Genomic DNA, 18,106 nt, shown 5'->3' with positions numbered 1-18,106 from the left:
CCTGCCGCCTTCATCAATGCCGCGCAATACTCCAATGTGCTGGAAGGCAGGTTCAAGCAGCTGCAAGGTAAGATTGCAGGGGGCAGCGACCCCTGCAGTCTGGGGTTAAGGGGCGTTGGGAGCTGCCCAGGAGCATGGCCAGCTCGCTTGGGGCGGGGCTGATCCAGGGAGTGACTGCAATAGGTAAAAGTTGAGGGGGATCAGGCGCCCTGAAATCTCCCTGCTTTATCCTGCTCAAGCGGCCACATCAAGGACCCTGAGCCCTAATCTCCAAGGTGCTGCTGGGAATTAGCTTCCCGCTCCACAGGGATTTGCAGGGGGGAAAGCGGCTGCATGTTTGAGATTCTTTTGTGCCTGCCCCATTCTCTTCAGTGATAGCCCCTTGCCCCCATAGGCGTCTCCAGGCCCCCCCAGCACTTGCTGCTCCTGTTTTTCCCCTTTAGATCTGGACTGAGGCGCGCTGGCAGACAGTGACGGCTTGCGCCCCAATGAGGGCCATATGCTGGGGATAGGGGGATGAGGCACTGCACCCCAGATCTGACACTGAACTCCAACACTTCCCTCCTTGTCATCCCTAAACTCTATCCAGGCACCTCCTCTCAAACTGTCACCCCAAGACTCTCAACCCCCCAAATATCCAGCCAACTTCACCCCAAGTCCCACTGACTCCCAACTATCACCCCAAAACTCAATCCATCTTTGTCATCACCCCACAACTCCACTGATCCCACAGTTACCTCAGACTCTGACCCCCTCATCTATCACTGCAGAAGCCTCCACCCAAACTTCACCCTGCCCCCTGAAACCATCACCCCAAACTGAAAACAACCCCCCAAACTCTCATCTCCAAACGGACTCCACCAGCCTTTCCACTCAATTTTCTATCCCCCACCCAAAACTGGGGCCTCATACTCCAGCTGACCCCTCCCATCTCCCCCAGTCCTTCCCCCTAAATTCCATGCAGGGGAGAGATCCAGGCCCACTCTGTGTGCTGGGGCTGAGGAACTACTCCTTTGCACAAGAGGTCAGCTGCCATGGGGTGGGTTTGGATGCCTGTGTCTGGGAAGGTTATGCAGGCAGGCTGAGATGTAGCAGGACTTGGGATGCGTAGCTGCAATCTTGGCCTAGAATATGACTTACTCCAGGGGTCTTTTGTTGTATTGGGCCTCAGGGTGTGCTGGAGACTAGGAGCCAGGACTCCTGGTTTCTATCCCCGCTCTGGGAAGGGTGCAGGGTTGAGTGGGTTAGTGCAGGGAGAGCTGGGAGCCAGGACTAGATACCTGGCTGTGCTACTGCTCTGCTATGTGACCTTGGTGCCTCAGTTCCCCTCCCTGGTTCCTCAGTTTCCCTTTCTGTAACAGGGGACCAGTGGCACTGCAACCTGAGGCTGTGGGGCTTGGATCATTGATGTCGCTATAGTGCAGTGGGGCAGAGCTCTCTGGAAATTCATACTGCCCTTATTGCCCAGCTATGGGTCCGGTTCAGAGCAGGGGTGGCTTTGGGATACCACATCCAGGGTTGGCTGTGTTTTACAGAAACCACTCAGATTGAGAAATGGGAGTTGAAGGGGGGCCATATGTCCAGGTGCAATGAGGGGAGCAGCTCAGGCTCAGGAAGGGGATGGAGTGCATCCCTGGGCACTGTGGCTCCACTCCCCGATCTGCCCTGCATGGGGCCAAGGGCTATGGGCCTTGGCAGAGGCAGCAGGACCAGAAATGGGTAAATACCAGGCACACGGGAGGCTGGGTAAATACCACACTGGGATGACAACGTCCCCAAGATCGCACTCGGCCCAGTGGGCCTGCGACAGAGCAATGCCGGCCTGCCAGGGTAAAACCTTGGAACTATCCCTCATCCGAAAACAGCAGCAGAGGGTGGGGAATAGGTCACAGGGCCTTTCTCCTCTAAGGGGCCCAGCTCCAGTCCAGCCCCACAGCAGGGAACTGGCTGGCTCAGGGCAGCGGGGAACAGAACACTGGGCTTTCCCCATCTAGTGGGCGCTGGCTCTGCTCTGGCCAGGTCAATCCTGGTTGTCCCCATCACTTGCTTATTTAATGGCAGGTATGGAATGAGCAGTGTTTGCCACTGGCCAAGTTCATTGTCCCAAGGAACAATGACAGCAGATGGCTGGGCTGGGTTTGGCTGGCTGCTCTCTGTGGGGCCTGGGCATCCAGGGTCTGCTGGGAGGGTCTGGGGGGCGCATGAGCCCTGTGTTGAGGGAGTGATGACAGGCTATGGAGAGGAGTCCATGTCAGGGGTAGCAGTGGGAGAGCAGAGGGGATGTGTGGGTATTGGGCAAGGGGCAGTAGGAGAAAAGCTTTGGGCTTCCTACCCTGGCCATCCCCTAATTTAGTGCCATGTGGGTCACCTTGCCCCCACTGGTGGCCATAGCAGGGACAGCAACAGCTGTGTTTCTGGGCAAAGCCCATGGGGCTCGGGGGGTGTTCTTCACAGGAGGGGACAGCAGCTGAAGATGGGGTGGGGATGTCTTGGGGTTTGCTGGTGGGAGCTGGGTGAGAGCTTCTGGATGGGGGGTTCTGGCAGCAGTGTTGGGGTGGCACGTCCCTGGTGGATGTGTCTGGATGGGGGAGCCAGTTGAAACATCTGTGGGTGGAGACCCGCAGGGGAGCTGTCAAGAGGGTCAGATGGGGACCTTGATGGTCAGAGTGAGACAGAGCTGGGAGGGATGGAGGGGGGCAAAAGGCAGGGATGAGACAGGCCCTGGAGCCTGCAATCCCTGTGGCCTTGCCCCCTCCTCATTGGGATTCAGGCTCCAGTCAGACCTTAACCACCCTCACTTCCCTCCTCAGGGTCCTACATTGCCCTGTGCAGGCAGATCCTGGGGATCAGGTGAACCTCTTCTGCTGGTCATCTCTGCACATGGCCCCGCCTGCAGCCAGGAGAGCCCACAGGCTGAGGCTGCAGTCAGCACTGTTGGGGTTCAGGGTTTGGAGCAGAGGAGTGAATGAGGGGAAGGGACTGGGCTCAGAGGCAGAGCTGGGACTAGAACCCAGGAGTCCTGACTCCCAGACCCCCTCGTCTAACCCATTAGGCCCCACTCCCCTCGCAGAACTGGAATAGAACCTAGGAGTCCTAGCACCCAGCCCCCTTCCTCTAACCAGTCTCGGGTGCTCCCCTCCCAGCCTGGCTGTGGATGGGTGACTCAGTATGGCGCTCTCCCCCAGAGTGCTTTCTTGGAGCCTCCCTCCCCCAGCCTCTGGACTGAGACACCTGTTGTTTAGGTAGGTACAGCCCAGATCGCACATGCAAATAGGCTGAGTGTTGTGATCTGCAGCTGGGTGGGGGTGAGGGGATTCCCTAAACTCTTGGGCTCTCTCCACAGCTCCGGGAAGGGAGAGGGGGCTCATGGTTATAGTGAGGGGGGTGCCAGAACTCTTGGGGTGTATTGCTGGATCTGGGAGGGGAAATGGATCTAGTGGTTATAGATGGTGGGAGGGTTTGTCAGGACTCTGCCCTGACTTAACAGAGTGCCATGGGGGCGAGTCCCACCCCTGATCCGTGGCTTGGTTTCCCCTTTGTAATGGAGTGGTTGCTGTGAACCTGCCTGCAGGTAGCATTTCTAAGGTGCTTTCTGCCCTGAGATCTGGTCTCAGACTGTTCCGAAAGGAAAACGTCTCCATCCCTCACCCTCCTCGCCACCCAGTAACTGTGGGGCACCTGTCCAGGAGCCACCCTCTCCTCCAATTACTGACGCTACCCTTCCCCCACCCCAGATTATCTCACAGTCAGCCCTGACCCTTCCCAAGGCTGTGCTCTCAGACGGGATCCCCCACTCCTCTTCTTAAGGAGTCCCACCAGGCTCCGCCCGCACGAGACACTCTGTTTGCAGGGCAGAGGTTTCCTCATTGCCAGGACCCGCCCCCCCAGTGTGAACCAGCCCCAGACCAGAAGCCAGCGGGGTAGGGTGGGGCACAGCCCAGAGCAGGAGTTCACAGCACTTTGCAGACAAACCCCATAGCAGGAGAAACAGGCACAGAGCGGGGAAGGGGCTCCCTGAGGCCACCCAGCCCAGTTGTGGGCAGGGCCAGGAATAGAACCCATGAGTCCAGACTCCTTCCCTGCATGCTCTAACCCACTAGACCCCACTTCTCTCCCAGAGCAGGAGATAGAACCCAGGAGTCCTGGCTCCCAGATCCCCCCCCCCCTTTTGCTCTAACTACTAGACCCCATTCCCCTTCCAGAGCCAGGGATACAACCCAGGAGTCCCTCCCCAACAATGCAAAGGGTTTCCCTGCAGCCAGCTTCTCTCATGCACCCTTAATCTTCACCCCCAATCTCCAGCCAATCCCCAGAACTGCCCCCACAAACACATCCACATGAGGCTAGAACTCAGTGAGGGGAAAGGGCCTTTTAACATGACAGCGTTCAAGGCAACAAACAGAATCATGGCTGGAGAAATGCTGCCTCCTGGACATAGACCTCCCATCCCCAAGTGTAAATGGGAGCAGCCCCAGGGCTTCTCTGCCTCCCAGCAGCATCCTTGGGTCCCCATGCAGTTCCAGGTGCAACGGCCCCATGCTTTACACTGGGGCCTGTGGGGTGAGGAGGTGGCGGAAGGCAGCTGACGCTTACCCTGTGCTGTGCTTGCCCTAGGAAAAGGTCCCTCCCACTCCAGATCCCCCCATTTTCCCTTTTCTGGAGTTTTTCACTGGGAAAACACTGAATAGTAAATGCAAAAAACTCAGTGAATGTGGCACTAGGAGAGAGTTTCTGGTGGATTTCCCCCACCGTCTCCTAAGCCAGGCCAAGTCCAGGGGAAAGTGGGGATGCCCCCACCCTAGGTGACTTGCTGAGTACCTATGTGGGCTACTGGCCATCACTGCTGTCCTGGAAATGGGAGTGTTCGGCTCCTGGCTTTGAACATGCAGCTTCAAACAGGAAATGCTGGCACTTGCTTCTGGCTTAGGTGTGGGGTGGGTGGGCTCTGGCATCTGCCAGAACCTGGGGTGATAAACTGACATCCCACAGGCAGGCTCTGCCCACAGTGCCCAGCAAACGGCACAGGATTAAGCACTAAAGGGATTCTCAGAGGCAACAGAGAGAGAGAGACGGGCTTTGCAGCTGGGGTTAGGGCTGAGGGTCAGGATTGAGGGGCATTGGCAGAGCCAGGGACTGCAGACTGGGACTGAGGGTCATTGGCAGAGCTGGAGGGCTGTGGGTTTTGAGTGAGGGACACAGACAGGGCAGGGAGAGGAGCAGAAACTGGTGGAGGTGGGGGTTGGGGGGCAGGAGATCAGGGTGGGGTGGGGGCTGGAGTGAGGACCTGCAGTAGGTCTGGCCTGTTACACAAGGGCCCTGACAGGAGCAGCTGCTGACAAGTTGGGGCTGGAACCTGCATCCAAACAAATGAGACTGATGAGACGCCTGAGGGGGGTCTGAGGGTTGCTCAGATGAGGGCAAAAACACACTGGAGAATGCATTGAATGCACCCCCCCCCCCCGCACTGTCCCCAGAAGGCACGCACCAGGACGCACTGCCTCTCGCCCTTGCACAAACACACTCTCCTCTCGCCTCAGTACATGACAACACACAGACACACACATGCTCCTGTGGCCGGTGCAGTCAGGGCAGGAGGGAGCTGGGCTTGGCTGGGCTGCCCAAGGCTGGGTCCGTGTTTGCTCAGAGCAGCAGCCCTGACAAGGAGTCATCAGACCAAATGGTGGGGGTGGGGGGCAATGTGCATTTCAGGGACAAACAGAGACACACCCCTCCAGAGAGGCTGGGATGCACAAACCCATCAGTAAATGCAGCCAGAGTCAAGCAAGGCTGGCTGGCTGGCTCTGGGAGGAGAGTGGTGTCTAGTAGTTAGAGCAAGGGGGCTGGGAGTCAGGACTCCTGGGTTCTATCCCCAGCTCAGTCACAGACTCCCTGTTTGACCTGCCCAGCTCAGTGCCTCAGTTTCCCAGTCTGTGGCTGACCATGCTGCTCCCCAGCCTCTGGTGGTGAATAGCTCAGTTAACATTTGGAGAAGCTTCTAATGATTGTCATTCGCTGGGCTGCCTGAGGGGAGCAGGGAATCCCCTTCTGGAGCAGGCAAGTCCCTCCTTGCCCTGCTGTCCTGGTGCCTCAGTGCTCTGTGGGGCTGGGGGCTCCTAGCCTCCATTTCCCCCCCGCTCCCAGACACTGGTCCATTACCTTCCCATCACTGCGGGCATTGGCACCCACTGCCCACTGACCCAGGCTGTGCAGAGCCGCCCACAAGTATGGCCTGGCCTTTCCCTGAACTGCACAGTCACTCTGGAGCCCAGCTGGGAGTGGGAGTCCCTGAGATCGCCCTACCCTCACGCTGCCTGCACTCCCAGCTAGGGCAGCTCCTCCCAGATTTCCTGGGCCGCAGCCCTCTCTGGCCTGGACCAACTGAAACACCCAGTATCATATGCAAACAGTACTCCCCTACATCCCCTTCCCAGATCTCTGGTAGATACAAGCAGGACAGGGCCCAGCCTCATGGCACCTGCATTTCCCATTGTTGTTACGTGTATGACGGGGCTCAGATGAGACTGGGGTCCCCACTGGGCTTGGTGCTGCACAGACCTCCCCAACTGTGATCAGGGCCCCCTCGGGCTGGGCGCTGCCCAGACACAGTCTCTGTCTCAAATTGCTCACAGTCTAACAGTCAAAGGGCAGGAGGGAAAACAGAAGCACTAGGGGAGGACCTTGGGGTGGCTTGGAGCTGGTGCCCCTTAGAGGGGAAAGTTGCCCTGTCCCATCCCCCTCAGCTGATTCAAGGTGAAGGTAAATCCGGTTGTGCCTGGTGTGGGATGCCTGCAGGGAGCTCTGGCTCAGCCCGGTTCCCTCGCCATCTTCCTGGCTTACGTCAGGTCTGGAAGAACAGATAGTATTGTGCCATCCCCGGGCTTCTGCCAGGACGACCCACCCAGCCAGGGCTGTGGATAAATAGGAGCCTTGGGAATAAGTATGCGGTTAGGGAGTGGAGTTATTCACAGGGCGGGGGAACCCCCAGGGCCTGTCAGCTGAGGAGGGGCTCAGGGCGCTTCTCCCAGACGCCTCTCATGGCACCTGGGGCTGGGAAACTGTCAGCTACACCCTGCACTGTGCTGCAGGAAGCAGGCTGGGGCTCAGCAGGGGGCGCTCTCCCCTTGCAGACAGTGCTGACCCCATGCCCCTGTGCCTCCTGCCCCTTAGAATCAAACCTACTCCTCCCCCGCTGGTATCTCCCTCCCCAGCCCCAATGTTATTACAGGGGAGGAAGAAGGCATGTGTTGTAGTGGTGCTTGTTATTGTAGGGTCTTCTGTGAGCATTGTTGCTGGGCAAACTGGTTATTATTGTATTGTGTCTTGGGCGAACTGGGGCTGTACAGACCTGTTTGTTATTGTGGGATCTCTTGAGGCACTAGAGCAGAGTAGGGTGGATTGTTATTGTAGGGTCTCCCAGGAACTCGGGACTGCAGGTGCTGTTTTATTACTGTAGGGTAGAGCTGACTGGTGTGAGCTGGCTGGGGAAGGAGGCAGTGGGGTTGGGGATCCAGTACTGAGTTGTGGGGGAGTGGAAGCATTGAGTGTTAGGGGGCTAGGCTGGGATTGGATCCAGAATTGTAGGCATCGGTTGGGTCGATCCTGGTTTGGGGAGCCCCCACTCCGGTAATGGCGTGTTCTGTGGAGAGCAGGATTGGGGATAGACGCCAGGGCACCCGTTTCTGAGGAGCCTTCTGGTGGCTGCTTCTCTTGCAGATGAGCGCGAGGCCGTGCAGAAGAAAACCTTCACCAAATGGGTGAACTCTCACCTGGCACGTGTGACCTGCCGCATCGCAGACCTGTACAATGACCTGCGCGATGGGCGCATGCTCATCCGCCTGCTGGAGGTGCTGTCGGGTGAGCAGCTGGTGAGTGTGGGGCCGGGGGACAGGGCACCCTGGGAGCAGTGCCATGGGATATTTGGGCTCCTTCACCTCTGCTGGAGGCTTCTTATACCTGTGCGGTTAGGGCCGAATTCAGATCTTAATTACCTCAGGGAGAATCTGGAGTCACCTCAGTAGGCCCCACTCCCCTTCCAGAGCAAGGACTGAACCCAGGAGTCCTGACCCCAAGCCTGCCTGCTCTGACCCACTACCCTCATCTGCAAGAGAAGTGGCCACCGGAGGGCACCTCAGAAACGGGCAGCCATGGTGCCTATCCTCAATTCTGCTCCCCCACAGAACATGCCACTACAGGGGCGCTCCCCAAGCCAGGATTGACCCAACTGATGCCTACAATTCTGAAGCCAGGAGTCCCGGCTCCCAGCCTCCTCTAGCCCACTGGACCCCACTTCTTTCCCAGAGCCAGCGTAAAACTCAGGAGTTTTGACTGCCAGCCCCCCTCTGCTGTAACCACTATTCTCTGCTCCCTCTCTGGTCGTCCCCACCTATGTGCAGACTTGAACCCAATAGCACCCACAGCTCCCTGTGCCTGGCTTTGTAGCCCATTCTGTGTCTCCCTCTGTCAGGCTGGGCTTCTCCTGGTTCTGTGACTCATGCCCTGGCTGCCCTCTGAGCTCAGCACCTGCTCCCAGCATGCAGTGCAGCTTCTTGCCTACATGCCAGGTGCTGGGCTGGGTGGGGCAGGCTGGCTGCACGCCCAGCCCTGCTCTGGTGGTTTTTCTGGTTCTTGGGCAGGTCAGGTGCTGGAGCCACCTGGCTGTGTCTGTCTGAGCTGCCCCTGGCCCGCCACCCTGTCTTCAGGGGGCACATCACTCCCTACGCCCCTGCCCTCACTGCCACAGGTGCTGCGGTCCAGGTCCTCTCTGCTTTGGAGCCCTGGCTTCCTGGCACCAGGGAGATGGCTCCCACAGCACCCAGCCCCAGGGGAGGGCGAGGGCAGCCAGAATCATGGGGAGGGCAGGCATGGAAATTCCATGCTGAAGGGTGGACTCCAGTATGGCCCAGGGTGTAGGACACTGGGCTGGGAGCCGGGACTCCTGGTTTCTTTTGACAGCTCTGGGAGGGGAGTGGTGTGTAGTGTCTAGAACATTGGGCTGGGAGCCAGGATTCCTAACTTCTATTCCTGGCTCTGGGCAGAGCAGTGTCTAGGGACTCCAACCAATATCACCACCCCATTGTGCTGGGCGCTGCGCAGACACAGGGTGAGACATGGTCTGGGCCCTGAAGACCTCAGTCTGAATAGAGATGGGAGGAAAAACAGAGGCACTGAGAGGGGAAGGGACTTGCCCAACATCAGAGGCAGAGCGGGAAATAGAACCCAGGCATCCTGGCTCCCAGTGCAGCATGTGAAGTGGTGGTCAGTGCCCCATGCTGTGCTCAGTTATCCCAACTCCCCCCCTGTGTCAGGCTCCTGCGCCGAACCCTGCGGCAACTTCAGCTTCTCCCCTGTGTCGGGGACCAAGAGCAGACTGTTCCCAGGGCTGGGCTGAGCTGCCTCGTTGGTCTCAGAGCTGTAAGGGCCTTGGGCCAAGACTCCAGCATGCTCTGGTCTGTGTGGGTGACCTGTTAAACCGGCTTCCCAGCCAGAGCTAGCTGGTGCATCCGGCCCAGCACCTGGATTGTTGCCTGCTGCGAGCAGCATGGATGCTGAATCAGCAGTGAGGAGTGCAGGTCAGGGAAGGGGGTCCTGGCAGAGGGGGAGTCAGGCAGTGTGGGGCCCACAGGCCAGTAGGGGATTGAGGTGGGATCCTGGGAGCAGGGAAGCAGGCAGCGTGGGAAGTGCAGGCTGGAGGGGGGTTGGGGCAGGATCCCAGTAGTAGAGGAGGATGGTATGCGGAGCGCAGTCTGGGGGGAATACTGAAGAGGGGTGCTGGCAGCAGGATAGGTGGGTGGCAGGGGGATCCCCTTCCTGTTACTCTCACCTTCCAGCCCAAGCCCACCAAAGGGCGAATGCGGATCCACTGCCTGGAGAACGTAGACAAGGCCCTGCAGTTCCTCAAGGAGCAGAAGGTGCATCTGGAGAATATGGGCTCCCATGACATCGTCGATGGCAACCACCGCCTCACGCTGGGCCTCATCTGGACCATCATCCTCCGCTTCCAGGTACCTGGAGCAGCTCAGTCTCCACCCCTTTCCCCACCCTGGACCTGAATCCCTCTATCCCTCTGCAGTCTCAGAGCTCCCCAACCTCTCCCCCTCATGGAGAGCCAACCCTGGTGAGAGTTGGTGACAACGGAACAAGTGTCCCTGCTGGCATGGTGGAGTGGTCATGCCCCTAACGTCTGCAGGCCACTGCCCTATGGCTGCCTGTGTTATGCCAGTACTCGAGTGGCTGCTTGGGGACCACTTGGATCCCTGGTTCAAATTGCCCAGGGGGAAAGAGCCCCTCCCAATCGTGTGATGTTAGAAAGAATGGGCCAGGGAGCATGGAGCCTTCTCTCCATGGCCCGGGAGGCTTGGTGCTGGTGGGACTAACCTGCACCTGCCTCTGTATCTGCTCCCTAGATCCAGGATATCAGTGTGGAGACTGAGGATAACAAGGAGAAGAAATCGGCCAAGGATGCCCTGCTGCTCTGGTGCCAGATGAAGACGGCAGGGTAAGGGGTAAAGGGTAGCTATCGGGGGATAGAGTATCAGGTCTTTCCTCTCTAGGGGATGCTGGTTTGGATGCAGCCCCATGGTGAGAGGACTGGCTGGCTTAGGGGGGGTCGGGAATGGGACATGGGCCCTTTCCCCTGTACGGGGCTCCAGCTCCATCCCCCTCACTGCTGTGTCTGTATGTTACAGGTACCAGAATGTTAACGTTCACAATTTCACCACCAGCTGGAGGGATGGCCTGGCCTTCAATGCGATTGTCCACAAGCACAGGTCAGTGTGGGCCACGTCTGGGTGCGCAGGGGACACCAGGATCTCAGGGACCCGTGGCGTGCTGCCACTGTCCTCTAGCATTGGCCTAGGGTGGGGCATTAGGATGGGGTTGATGGGGGTCAGCGAGACATGGGGGAGTGGGGGTGGAGCCTCCGGGCTGGCATTCACTGTATGCCCTTTGGTGCCCCCTGCAGGCCGGACCTTATAGATATTGACACGCTGAAGAAATGCAATGCCCACTACAACCTGCAGAATGCGTTTAACGTAGCGGAGAAGGAGCTGGGGCTGACTAAGCTTTTGGACCCCGAAGGTGGGTGTCAAGCTGTGCGGGCCTAGAGGAGGGAGGGCTGGGGTGAGCCGGGGTCTCAGTCCAATGGATCCATTCTTGGTATGGGGGAAAATGCCTTTCTCATATGCGTTCATCCAGGTTGGAGGTCGGGGCGGAGTTTGTGGCTGGGTAATGCTGCTGGGGAAACACTGTTACAAGGGGGACAGACTCCTCACCCATCCTGCCTCTGTGCTGCTGAAAGCAGAGGGGTCTTTTTCCATGGTACAGTGCATTTTGGGAAAATCCAGACCACTTTCCCATCCTGCACTCATATACACGAAGGGGAAGGTTCATGGCTGGAAGTAGGGGCTCCGGGATAGCTCAGTGGTTTGAGCATTGGCCTGCAATACCCTGGGTTGTGAGTTTAATCCTTGAGGGGGCCATTTAGAGATCTGGGGCAAAAATTGGGGATTGGTCCTGCTTTGAGCAGGGGGTTGGACTAGATGATCTCCTGAGGTCCCTTCCAACCCTGATATTCTATGACACCACTGGGTTAATCCCCACCCACTGAAGAGAAATTACCGCTGCTTCCCATTCACCCCCACACCAGGGCATCTAGGTGTTAGTTGCCAGGAAGTGCCTGGTGCTGATGTGCCCTCCCTCACAGTGAGGAGGCAATGGGAGATGCGGCTCCCTCACTGACATACATGGCTCTTGCCCCCAGATGTCAACGTGGACCAGCCAGATGAGAAGTCCATCATCACATATGTGGCCACCTACTACCACTACTTCTCCAAAATGAAAGCATTGGCTGTGGAGGGAAAGCGCATTGGAAAGGTACCGAGGGCAGAAACCAAGGGCAGGGAGTGCTGTCACTGCATGGGGTGTGCTAGTTGGGTGGGTTGGGAGGGTGGATGGATTGGGTTGGATGGATTAGAAGCAGTGGTTCTCAAACTTTTGTACTCAAACTTTTTTTTATATATAGTATTATAAATGCTGGATGTGAAGAGGAGTTTGGGGGTGCAGGCTGACAACTCATGACCCCCCACATAATAACCTCGCAACCCCTGAGGGGTCATGACCTCCAGTTTGAGAACCCTTGGATTAGATGAATAGATTGGGAGGATGAGTTGTTGGGATAAATGGATGGATGGAGAGGGAGGAAGCGTTGATGGGGTGGATGGATGGATGGAGTGGGAGAAAGGGTTGATGCGGTAGATGGATGGATGGAGTGGGAGAAAGGGTTGAAGGGGAAGATGGATGGATGGAGTGGGAGGAAGGGTTGGTGGCGAGGATAGATGGAGTGGGAGAAAGCCTTGATGGGATGGATGGATGGATGGATGGAGTGGGAGAAAGGGTTGATGGGGAGGAAGGATGGAATAGGAGAAAGGGTTGATAAGATGGATGGATAGAGTAGGAGAAAGGATTGATGGGGTGGATGGATCGATGGAATTGGAGAAAGCATTGATGGGGTGGATGGATGGATTGGGAGAAAGGGTTGATGGGATGGATGGATAGAGTAGGCGAAAGGGTTGATGGGGTGGATGGATGGATGGAATGGGAGAAAGCATTGATGGGGTGGATGGATGGATTGGGAGAAAGGGTTGATGGGATGGATGGATAGAGTAGGCGAAAGGGTTGATGGGGTGGATGGATGGATGGAATGGGAGAAAGCATTGATGGGGTGGATGGATGGATGAAGTGGGAGAAAGGGTTGATGGGTTGGATGGATGAAGTGGGAGAAAGTGTTAACGGGGTGGATGGATGGATGGAGTGGGAGCAACGGTTGATGGGGTGGATAGATGGAGTGGGAGAAAGGGTTGATGGCGAGGATGGATGGCGTGGGAGAAAGCCTTGATGGGATGGATGGAGTGGGAGAAAGGGTTGATGGGGAGGAAGGATGGAGTAGGAGAAAGGGTTGATGGGGAGGAAGGATGGAGTAGGAGAAAGGGTTGATGGGGTGGATGGATGGAGTAGGAGAAAGGGTTGATGGGGTGGATGGATGAATGGAGTGGGAGAAAGGGTTAATAGGGAGGATGGATGGATGGAGTGGGAGGAAGCATTGATGGGGTGGATGGATGGATGGATTCGGAGAAAGAGTTGATGGGATGGCTGGATGAAGTGGGAGAAACGGTTGACGGGGTGGATGGATGGAGTGGGAGAAAGGGTTGATGGGGAGGATGGATGGAGTGGGAGAAAGCCTTGATGGGATGGATGGATGGATGGATGAAGTGGAAGAAAGGGTTGATGGGGTAGATAGATAGATGGATGGAGTGGGAGAAAGGGTTGATGGGGTGGATGGAAGGATGGAGTGGGAGAAAGGGTTGATGAGGTGGATGGATGGAGTAGGAGAAAGGGTTGATAGGGTGGATGGATGGACGGAGTGGGAGAAAAGGTTGATGGGGTTAATGGATGGATGGAATGGGAGAAAGCGTTGATGGGGTGGATGAATGGATGGCGTGGGAGAAAGGGTTGATGGGGTGGATGGATGGATGGAGTGGGAGAAAGGGTTGCCGGGGTGGATGGATGAATGTAGTGGAAGAAGGGGTTGATACAGTGGATGGATGAATGTAGATGGAGAAAGGGTTGATGGGGTGGATGGATGGATGGATGGAGTGGGAGAAAGCCTTGTTGGGGTTGATGGATGGATGGAATGGGAGAAAGCGTTGATGGGGTGGATGGATGGATGGCATGGGAGAAAGGGTTGATGGGTTGGATGGATGGCATGGGAGAAAGGGTTGATGGGTTGGATGGATGGCGTGGGAGAAAGGGTTGATGGGATGGATGGATGGAGTGGGAGAAAGGGTTGATGGGTTGGATGGATGGCGTGGGAGAAAGGGTTGATGGGGAGGAAGGATGGAGTGGGAGAAAGAGTTGATGGGGAAGATGGATGGATGGGTGGATGGATGGATGGAGTGGGAGCAACGGTTGATGGGGTGGATGGATGGAGTGTGAGAAAGCGTTGATGGGGTGGATGGATGGATGGAGTGGGAGAAAGAGTTGATGGGATGGATGGATGGGTGGAGTGGGAGAAAGGGTTGATGAGGTGGAGGGAGTGGGAGAAAGGGTTGATGGGGTGGATGGATGGATGGTGTGGGAGGAAGGGTTTCCTTACTGGATGTTAAATTCTGAGTCGCTGGTGGGCATTGGCTCTTATGGAGCCCAAGGATGGGCTGCTGGAGCCATAGGTGCTGACTTCTGCTCACGTCGGTGGGTGCTTGACCCCCCCTCTGCTCCCGGCCCTGCCCTGACTCCGCCCCTGCCTTGACCCCATTCCAACCCATTACCCAAAGTCCCCGCTCCAACTCCGCCGCCTCCCTGCCCCTATTCCGACTCCTTCCCCAAATCCCTGTCCCGCCTCTTCCCCTGAGCACGCCACATTCCCACTCCTCCTCGCTCCCTCCTGGAGCTTGCTATGCTGCCAAACAGCTGTTTGGTGGCAGCAAGCAGTGGGAGGTAGGCAGAAGAGCGGGGACGCGGTGTGCTCGGGGGACGAGGTGAGGTGGGGGGAGGGGAGGTTTGGTTGCTGGTGAGTGCAGAGCACCCACTAATTTTTCCCCGTTGGTGCTCCAGCCCTGGAGCACCCACAAAGTCGGCACCTATGTCTGGGGCCTCTTGGGTTCTTGAGGCTGCCATCCATCTCGGAGGGGGCTGTCAGCCAACAGGCTTGATCCATGCTGGCTTGGTGGTGAGTGACTCCTTCCCCCTCCCCTCCTGGCCAGGTGCTGGACTATGCCATTGAGGCTGACAAGCTGATCGAGAAGTACGAGACGCTGGCTTCTGACCTGCTGCAGTGGATCGAACAGACCATCCTGACACTCAACGACCGTAAGCTGGCCAACTCCCTGAGCGGGGTGCAGAACCAGCTGCAGGCTTTCAACACCTACCGCACTGTCGAGAAGCCCCCCAAGTGAGTCCCTTACCCACCTCTGAGTCGGCCCTGGGCCACCACTTGGCAGCCCTGGCACAGCTAACACGGCGCAGGGAACCCCCAGGACTGTAATCAGCGCCTGGATTGGTGCACTCTGAGAGATCTGTGCCACTCTGCTATCCTGCCCCACCTCTGGCATGAGCAGAGGATTGTGGGTGTTTTTCCCAGGGCGCAGTGCACTCTGGGATGCCTTGCTACAGACAGACTGGCTACGCTGGTTACTCAGCTGCCGCCTACACAACATGGGAAGAGTGCTCACATCATGTCCAGCTACCCACACTGGCGGCACTGCTCTCACAGGTGCCCACCATGCTGTGTGTGACCAGGGAGCCTACCCCATTCCAGCCTGTGGGAGAGGGACCTCGTATGAGCTGATCACTTCCCAATCTTGGTGTGTTCCAGTGCCCTGGCACTGCCTGCTGGCTGGCTCACGGGGGTGGGGAATGGCACGTGGAGCCTTGCCCCTCTAGGGGGCGTTGGCTCCACTTTAACCCCAAGGTGGAGGGACTGACTCAGGTTCCCTCCCAGTCCACGTGGGGACTAAAGCATGTGGTGGTCTCCAGCCTGTCTGGGGAGTTAGAGCAGAAGAATGGGGCTGGGGGAGGTAGCAGTGTGTCGGGTTCTCCATCAGAGTATGTAAAAGTTTGAAACAAGGTAAATTGTTCTCATTAACCTCTGAGGTTAGGACAAGAAGCAATGGGCTTAAATTGCAGCAAGGGCGGCTTAGGTTGGAAATTAGGAAAAACTTCCTGTTTGGTTTCAGAGTAACAGCCGTGTTAGTCTGTATTCATAAAAAGAAAAAAGAAAAGGAGTACTTGTGGCACCTTAGAGACTAACCAGTTTATTTGAGCATGAGCTTTCGTGAGCTACAGCTCACTTCATCGCTATGCATCCGATGAAGTGAGCTGTAGCTCACGAAAGCTCATGCTCAAATAAACTGGTTAGTCTCTAAGGTGCCACAAGTACTCCTTTTCTTTTTTCTTTTTCCTGTTTGGGTAGTTAAGCACTGAAACAAATTGCTAAGGGAGGTTGTGGAATCTCCATCATTGGAGGCCTTTAAGAGCAGTTAGACAAACACCTGTCACGGATGGTCTAGTTATTACTTAGTCCTGCTTGGATTGCAGGGGACTGGACTAGATGACCTAGTGAGGACCCTGACTGGGGAGCCTCTGGCATGACATGAGCACCCCCTGCTGGCAGATTGAAGAGAACCACAAGGAGGGAAGGGATGTGGATATGTGTTCTGGGTTCAGGAACTGCTGCTCCTGCCCCTGTCCCCTGGGCTCTGATGGGCTCCTGCTCCCCCGCCCAGGTTCTGTGACTAGCCCGCCTGGATCAGCTCCCAGGCTCTGAGACACATACCCCTGGCGCTCTGTCTGACCCTTTACCCTATCCCCACCCCTCAGGTTCACAGAGAAGGGGAACCTGGAGGTGCTGCTCTTCACCATCCAGAGCAAGATGCGCGCCAACAACCAGAAGGTGTATATACCGCGCGAGGGCAAGCTAATCTCCGACATCAACAAGGTGAGCAGCAGAGGGCAGGGCAAGGACTCAGTAGGGAGTGCTTTCCGCTTACAGCCAGTGCTGGCCCCGCTCCCTCAACTCAGTGCTGGGGGGCTTTGCTTCTGGAGATGTCATATTTTGGATGTGATAGAAAACATCTCAGCGCTGAGCGAGGATCCCTGTACAAACAGCCCCCACGTCCCACCTCAGAGGCAGCTGCATCTCAGCACCAGGTGAGGGATCCCTGTATAAACAGTCCCTGCCCCCCCACCTCAGAGGCGGCTGCATCTCAATGTCAGGAGAGAGATCCCTGGGAGATGGTCATTGGTGCTGTCATTAATTGTTGGCCTGTGTTAGATGTTGACTCCCTGCTGTAATTAACCCCCTCCCCCCTGCAGGCCTGGGAGCGGCTGGAGAAGGCGGAGCATGAGCGGGAGCTGGCACTGCGCAACGAGCTGATCCGCCAGGAAAAGCTGGAGCAGCTGGCGGCGCGATTTGACCGCAAGGCAGCCATGCGGGAGACGTGGCTGAGTGAGAACCAGCGTCTGGTGTCCCAGGTGAGTCCCAAACCCACAAACCATGTGATTAGAACCCAGGACTCCTGACTCCCAGCCCCCACCCAACACACTACAGCCCACTTCCCTCCAGAGCTGGGGATAGAACCAGGAGTCCTGGCTCCCAGCCCAGTGCTCTCTCCAGTAGACCGCACTGCATCTCGAGGCGGCTGGTTCCATGACCTGTAGGTGGGAGGAGCTGTGCAGTGACCCCCTCGGCCAGCCCTGCCCCGGCATGATGTCTGCCCTCCCCTGCAGGATAACTTTGGCGTGGACATCTCGGCGGTGGAGGCAGCGGTGCGGAAGCATGAGGCCATTGAGACAGACATCGTGGCCTACAGTGAGCGCGTGCAGGCCGTGAATGCTGTGGCCACCGAGCTGGAGGCGGAGCGCTACCACGACATCAAGCGCGTGCTGGCCCGCAAGAACAACGTGGTGCGGCTGTGGGACTATCTGCGGGAGCTGGTGGCCTCACGCCGTGAGCGCCTGCTCCTCAACCTGGACCTGCAGAAGATGTTCCAGGACCTGGCTTACCTTATGGACTGGATGGAGGAGATGAAGGTATGTGGGGGCAGTGGAGCTGGGAGCAGCCTGCCCAGCCTGGGCCGCCACCATCTGCCACCACTGAGGGGCCCAGCTGTCTGGGGTAGGTGTCCCAGGTGCTCTCTGCCAGCCCCATCCCCAGGAGCTCCAGCAGGGGGAGGCGGAGTGGCAGGCTGGCCTTCCTCTTGGAAAGGATAAGGGGGTAAAGCTGGGGGCACTGCCAGCTCAGACATGGGGTACATGGGGGTCAGTGGGGCAGATGGCTTTGAATGTCTGTAATGGAGGGGAGGGAGCAGGGGATAGCGATGCCCTGGCGCAAAGGGGAGTTCAGATGCCCTGGGTGCTGTATCCTGTGCTGCAGGAGGCAGGGAGCTGGGACTGTGCCCACATACCCCAGTGCAGCCTGCTGCTGTGTCTGTCCCCCTGGCTGGAGCAGAGTGTGGGAGGGTGCCTGCCTCTGTCTGTAGGCGTGCACCTCCCCTGACAGGGCCAAGGTATGGGCACTGGTGGGTGGGATCTGGGGGGGCTCCCCATGCAGTCA

The 18,106-nt window shown here is 57.4% G+C and overlaps 1 protein-coding gene across 4 annotated transcripts in view; it reads left to right on the top strand.

Moving 5' to 3' along the window:
• Positions 1-18,106, top strand: part of SPTBN2 (spectrin beta, non-erythrocytic 2) — a 59,983-nt gene that overhangs the window by 21,222 nt on the left and 20,655 nt on the right. For all 4 annotated transcript variants that reach the window (XM_074958057.1, XM_074958054.1, XM_074958058.1 and 1 more), the window contains 10 exons: positions 7,714-7,865; positions 9,828-10,001; positions 10,404-10,495; positions 10,686-10,766; positions 10,961-11,076; positions 11,759-11,871; positions 14,757-14,944; positions 16,372-16,489; positions 16,867-17,025; positions 17,281-17,583. In XM_074958057.1, coding sequence (XP_074814158.1) covers positions 7,714-7,865; positions 9,828-10,001; positions 10,404-10,495; positions 10,686-10,766; positions 10,961-11,076; positions 11,759-11,871; positions 14,757-14,944; positions 16,372-16,489; positions 16,867-17,025; positions 17,281-17,583 — 1,496 coding nt within the window. The remainder of the gene's footprint in view (positions 1-7,713; positions 7,866-9,827; positions 10,002-10,403; positions 10,496-10,685; positions 10,767-10,960; positions 11,077-11,758; positions 11,872-14,756; positions 14,945-16,371; positions 16,490-16,866; positions 17,026-17,280; positions 17,584-18,106) is intronic.

Source organism: Natator depressus, chromosome 7 (genome assembly GCF_965152275.1).
Source record: "Natator depressus isolate rNatDep1 chromosome 7, rNatDep2.hap1, whole genome shotgun sequence".
Classification (NCBI taxonomy): Eukaryota; Metazoa; Chordata; order Testudines; family Cheloniidae; genus Natator; species Natator depressus.
Note: the sequence above shows the minus strand (reverse complement) of the source record. Positions and strands in the feature narration are given on the sequence as shown.